This window comes from Spea bombifrons, chromosome 5 (assembly GCF_027358695.1).
Source record: "Spea bombifrons isolate aSpeBom1 chromosome 5, aSpeBom1.2.pri, whole genome shotgun sequence".
Lineage (NCBI taxonomy): Eukaryota > Metazoa > Chordata > Amphibia > Anura > Pelobatidae > Spea > Spea bombifrons.
The window spans coordinates 38,781,858-38,788,609 of NC_071091.1; the positions used below are offsets into that span (position 1 = coordinate 38,781,858).

The 6,752-nt window shown below is 40.6% G+C and overlaps 1 protein-coding gene across 1 annotated transcript; it reads right to left on the reverse strand.

The window, feature by feature from the left end:
• Positions 1-1,349: 1,349 nt before the first annotated feature.
• LOC128497525 (uncharacterized) lies at positions 1,350-5,821 on the reverse strand. The gene is made up of 5 exons (XM_053467630.1): positions 5,671-5,821; positions 3,586-5,484; positions 3,041-3,163; positions 2,631-2,741; positions 1,350-1,710 (listed from the first exon to the last, which is right to left on the reverse strand). Exons 1-5 carry the CDS (start codon positions 5,819-5,821, stop codon positions 1,673-1,675), a joined length of 2,322 nt encoding a protein of 773 aa, XP_053323605.1. The 3' UTR covers positions 1,350-1,672.
• Between the last annotated feature and the right edge of the window lie 931 nt (positions 5,822-6,752).

Here is a 6,752-nt window from a genome sequence, read left to right on the forward strand (position 1 = left end):
CACAAGCACCTCCTACCAACTGTCAATCACAGTGGTGGAGGCAATAGGATGCGGGCTCATATACCAAAGTATTCTAGAATCAAATGTGAGGCCATCTGTCCAACAGCTAAACCTTGGCCTAAATTGGGACATGCAAAATGAGAATGGTCCCAATCACACCAGCAAATCTACAACAGAATGGCAGAATAAGAAACTAAATAAGGTTTTGCAATGGGCCAGTCAAATTCCAGACATGGCCCTGATTGAAATGCTGTGGCGGGACCTTAAGAGAGCATAAACAAATGCCTGCAAAGCTAACTGAACTGGTATGAAGAGTAGGCCAAAATTTTCTACAACATGACAGAAAATTACTACTTTAAGTTATTACTGCTAAATGTGGTTCTACAAGCTATTGTAGTGTACTTAGTTTTTCAGACATGGCTTCTCCATCTTGGCTTTATTTTTGTTGAATAACTTATGATACAGCGTAGTACGATGGCATTGGTTCATCAGATTATGTCCCGATACGTAAAATAGAATTCTAAGAGGTTGAAATGACTAAAAATATCTATATATTATGTTTCCATCTGCACTGGCTACAAATGCAACTTTAGTTTAGGAGTAAATAGAGGGCTGGAGAGAAAAAAAAAAAAAAAAAAACAAACGTAGCATTGACGATTTGTTCCTTACACTGAAAATAGCCTGGGGGACACCATACATTTAATCCCTCAAGTAGATGCTGCAGGGCTCATCCCCTCTGTGGACATATCTTTCATACCCACTTATGTGCATGTGGCGTCATTAGACCCTCCTGGAGCTTCAGCGCTGGCTGGCAGAGAGTATACTAGGCATGCCATTAGGCAAGAGACATGAATCCCCCTATGCATTTGTAAAAGGGGGGGGGTTAAATTTTAAAGACACTCCGTTATCACACACATTAAAGCTGCAAATGGTGGCTGATGTTTCCTTTTAACGAAACATTTTTTTTTGTTTCATACACAAGCTTAACTACATTTAAACTGCAATGACAATTGTCAGTGACTGGTTTTGTGACTCATGACAAGCATTCGTTGAAAAAAAAAACAAAAAAAACTCCAAAAACCAAGCACAATATAGCATTTTCAGTATTGGGGGACTGACAGCAAAATCCATGGATTCTCCCTGTTGTATAAATCACATGATGCATGTTCCAATGTTGTACAATAAAATATTGCAGCATTTAGGAAGCATGTGCCATGACATCAGGGGGTGGAAGCATTCGATTTCAGTTGTGATATAACAGGTGCTTAATATATCCTTGTGGATTTCTATTAATAAAAAACCCACATACGTTCGGAAACATTGAAGTCCACACACATGCAATTAGATTAACCTTTATTTAATGCTGATTTTGTGCAATTTGTGCTATATACAATTAGTGTTTTTTTTATATTGTGTGCCAGTTCAAAAATCTCATTTTCTTCAGCTTTCACATATTAGTCTCTTTATTCAGTTGAGTAACTTCATAGTGCCTGTACGTTTTGCCTCTATTTCCCTTCTGGTGCACAAAGTAAACCACAGGTTTTCAAAAAAGTTAGTGGGTAAGTAGGACTCCTTGTCAGGAGTAAAATGCTTCTTGGAAAAAATATTTAAATCACACACAAAATTTAAGAAATAAATACATTTTTTTTTTTACATTTAATTAGCAGCTGCTCTATTTTTTCTTGGTGCCTCCTTTCCTTAAGCCATAGCCTGTAAACAAAAATATATTCAAGTTACATAAAGCCAACACATGGCATTTTGTATGAAAGTTAAAACGGACTGATTTATTTGAAATGCTTGTTGGGTTCATGCAGATCTAGCCATTTGGGTAGCATTACATGTTTACCTAGGGCTCTATTTAGTGTAAGCGATACATACAATCCATGCATAGACATAGGTATTCAGTAAATGTCACTGTCCGGGGGGCTGGTCAGAGAATCTCTCGGACCTTCCCACTTGTCCCATAATCCCCACTGCCTGCCTGCCTAGCAGTACAACTCAGACTGAACAAAGGTCCCTTTTGCCATGTGGTAAAGACAATTTATCTCCGTAACATTTTGTATCCAGGGTCAAGGCAGCAGGGTTGAATTATTTTACGGTAGTGTAAGGTGGTTGTGGGGAGATAAAAGGGGTTTATTCACTAATGGTAGAGTTGGTAAGAGTTTGACACCATAACTTCTCTTGCAAAGCCTAGGTCTCCACTACATATCTCAAAAGCCCATCCTTAATAAGCTTCTGCTGCCAAAACAGCTTAGGTCGGCCCTGTGTAGTTAAACCAATAAAATTTCATTGAAGTCTCCTTACCCATAAAAGATTCATAATGCAGGGCCATTTCAGCCCTTCTTGCAGTGTTGGGCTTTTATAATGACTAGCTGAGATAAAGAGTGGTAACCAAATCTCTGTTAGCAAGTAGACCCCAAAGTGTACTTTAAATATCTCACAATAGTCTATACTGAATCAAAAATTGACAAATAAGTAATTTTTCTCCCCTAAATTTGTTTCAGAAGAGACAGAAAAGCAACCATATTACACTATGCTTCCACTGACCAGTGTGCATTTCATGTTCAATTAAACCCTGTTGTCAATCTGGCATTACAAAGATCACTCAACCCCATTCCATATGGACATACCTTTGTACAAGAGTGATCTGGGAACCTCCCATGCTTCTATTTCTTCTGTATCAGTTCTATTTTGTTTTCTTTTAGAAGACTTGCACGCTCCCTTCTTTTTTGGAGGCTTGCCTACAAGTTAGCATATGGGAAAGCGAGTTAAATTACCATTGGACAGAAAGTTGGGTTCTCTCCCCATGTGGCATTTCAATGCATGTCAGTAAGGCCACATACACCCCCTCCAAAAAAAAAAAAAAGTTATGCAGAATGTCCAACATATCTATTTCTACAAACTAAAATCTGCTTAGAAAATTGCTACAATTCATAAAAAAAAGTTTTATACCACATTTTCATGCAGCTGCATATTAACCATTTGTGACCGTTCTAGCCTGTTGAATTCTAAACTTTCATCAACTTCCATTACATCCTACCTTGCTCTTTGATTTTGGCTGGATCTTGCAAATAATATGCAGGTTCGGGGAATTTGGGTTTAGCACCTCTTCCAACCCAGTACTCTTCAACAGTTCCCCCAGTGGTTCTCTTTTGTTGTTTTCCTAGATGAAGCAGATTATATTCGAATAGTAGATACCTGCAGTTTCCCTTTTAACTTAAAGTTATATCTTAAACAAAGGAAAACTGTGATGGGATCCATATGGGCAGAGTAGGCCATCAATCCATATAAGCTGAGTTATAGTTGTGAGGGATAAGAACACCACATATAAAAATATTCTTGTACAGCTCTTCTACATACAAGTGAGTATCCATGTTACAGAAATTCAGTCGAGAAATATCACTGTTTATGTACAATGTGTACACACACTTTACTGCCTTTTAGCAACAAGTCAGTTTATTTTACTTGCCAGAAGGAAATGCCACTGGCATCTGCCTTCATTTCTTCTGTAATCTAAAGACTTAGCTGCATAAGGAAGAAGGTTTGTAAGACCACATGCAGAAGAACCTTCACTAATCAACTTACCACCCAGCGACTTCTGTAGAGATCTCTTCTGTTCAGACATCTCTTTGTAGCCTCTCTCTAGCTTTGCGACTGGTTTCTTTTCATAGCTGGCATAGTCACCAATATCATGCCCTTTTAGTTGGTGGACCTGTCCCAGTGCCTCATAAGGATCCCTTTTCTTCACTTTCAACTTCTCTCTGACAGGCCAACTAATAAGCTGGGCTGGAATTGTGCCTTTTGGGGGTTTCCAGAGTATTCGTTTCTGAGCTATCTGCTTAAAGAAACTACCTTTGCCAAGGTCTAGCTGCCCAAGTGGTATATTTCCTTGAAAGTAATATTCATCTTCATCACTTTCTTCAGTCTCTTCTTCACAATTTTGCAAGTTTTCTTCCTCCATTACCCAGTATTCTTCCGAATCCTCCGGTTCAGACAATGACTGGCTTTTCCTCAACTTCTTCTTTACGGAAAAAGTCTTCCTTTTGCTCAATCCTCTCACAGGAACTCCAATTTTCCGAGCCCTCCGTGACACACTTTTGCCTTTTACTGCAGGAACGCCTTTGTCGTGGTCATATTGGTTTCTGGCCTGCCTTACGATTATTTCATCTTCCTTCAGCGAGCCACCACTTTTAATTTTCTCTCTCTCTGTGGATTCTGCACTTTTTCGAGACGCATACAAACCCTTACCAAGCATATAGCCAGGTACCAAGTATGCTACAGAACTGTTATCCAACGAGGACCCTTCATCCCTTGAAGAGAGTTCCTCTGAAGTTATACTCAGGATACTTGGACGTTTTTGCTTCCTTTGAGACATATAAAGATCATAGTCGTAGTTTGTTTCTATATTGTCAAAACAGGAAAGCCAAGATGGAGGTACAATTTTCTCCAGGGTGTCCTCTGTCCACATATTACTTTTACCATCTAACTTTAACTCTCCATCACATCCAGATTGACTCTGAGTTTTACTTTCAGACCCCATCTTTGGTTTTAAATGTTCTCTATTGCTTTTTGCATCAGTGCTGCCATTTCCTTTGTCTTCTTGAGCCCCGTTTTTTGGGTCACCATAGTTTGGGTTCATATGTTCCAAGAGTACAGATGGAGGGTCTCCTTCTGAAGATTTTGATTTGTGATTTTGTTTGCTTAGTTTGTTTGCTTCAATCTTGGACTCTCTGGTTTGCGCATTGGTGGTCTGGGTTTCAGTTTCCTGTACAGCATCAAGACAGAGATTTGGGGGAAGGGAAGTTTTACACTCATCTTTATTGGAGAAGGCAACACTTTGCACTGCAAGCTCCTCTCCTTCTGCACGTGGACCATACAACACCCCCTCACAATAAAGATCACGCTGCACTACACTGTCTGGTATTTCTTTAACTACTGCCACATCATATATCGGTATAGTTTCTTTATACGATTTCCACATCTGTATGGCAGCAGGGGAACCACTACCATACTCTATTCTTACCTCCTCTTTCTCATATGCATAGCTTCCTGGAGGCATGTTTCGGTATTGGGATGTGTTGCACGCATTTTTATGAAAATCCCTTTCCTGCATTGCTGTTGCAGGTGACATTGACAGGTCTACAGTCTCCAAGTTACTTTCATTCTCTGGGCAGCTTATGCCAGAAGAATGGCATTCCCCATTTCCTCCATCACAGCCTTTACTCTCTGTACCAAGGTGCTTTGTGGGCATGTATTCTGGTTGCCTTAGGTCAGTCTGGGTTTCTTTTGTTTCAGTTCTTCTCCCAGGACTGCTAAAGTGCCTGAGCCGTGTAGCATGGTAAAACATAGGTGAAGGTGGATGGGGATTAAAATGAGGTCTTCTGTTCATTCTAGTATTCATTTGATGTGGGGGAACATAGTATCCAGGGTACTCATGGAGTGCAACAGAATAGAAAGGAAAATAGGGATTTCCTCCTCTGAAACCTGAAAGATTCAAAAAAAGGGGTGGGGGGGATTAACAAGATTAACACAAAACAACTAGTAAACAAACCCTGTTGTATAGTTCATAAGCACCCAACAGCTTTATAAATAAAATTTGATAAAGATTGATAATCATGGTCCCGTTCCTTTAGACTAAAATTAAAAACTGTAACAAGTTTAAACACTTACCTGGTCCAGGAACACAGTATGGATTATACAGCTGGCCCAGGTACCAAGGATTTGGGAAAGGTAGTTGTGCTGTTGGCTGTGCATAAAAAAATGGTCTTTGTTGAGATGGAGGATATTGTCCATTGTCTGGGGGAGGTGCAGTAGTATTCATTTTCCAGGCTAAAAGGAAAATATTTTATTATTGTATCTGACTAAGTGTATTCTAGTTGGGTAAGTTACAGATGGTGCAGGAAACATTTACTACATAAAAAGGTTAGCGCCTTATGACAATCTGCAGAGGATTAGGCAATCAAGAGCAGGCCCAAAATGGTCATTAGGCAAATCTACTCAAGGCCATTAGGCGACCAGTGTAGCCGGTATAGGTCACCACTTCTGCATCTAGACAATACCTTCACTGTCCCTACCTTTCACGCTTGTCGCACATGCGGCCATCACAAGGTAATGCTTGAGACATCCCATGCGTCACCTCCCGCACACTGGGCTGCAGCAAGCATGAAAGGTAGGCACAGAGGAGCGATGGGGAGGTATTGGCACAAGGATGGACACAGGGGGACAGACTGGTATAAACATACGGGAGGCAGAGGTACAGACAATGGCAGGGGAGGAAAGCAGAGCTGTGTGGGCACCCCCTCACAGGGAGGAGAGGCAGAAACACTAACGGGACAAGAAAATTGAAGTAAGAACTGGGAAAGAAACTGCTTCAGAACACGGGGAAGAGTTGCAATGCTGATGAGGAGCCCATGGATATCTGTACAGAAGAGTTGCAATGCTGATGAGGAGCCCATGGATATCTGTACTGGGCCTCAAAATTCCCTATGGCAAGCCATGTACAGGGTCAGCTGAGCTCGCCTAGCAAGAGAAGTTCACTAAAGGAGGAGTCTTTCTAGTGTATAGTAAAATCAGTTCCAAGAGACAACACTAATGTGATCAACATTTCCATGCCGCTTATGCCCACACATTTTGGGTAGCTGACAAAAAGTAGTGCTTATACTAAGAAAATAATTGAGTGCTATGGGGTGACTTTTTACCACATCTGTGTGTCGACTAACCAAAAGGAAAACTGGCAATAGAACAACTACCAC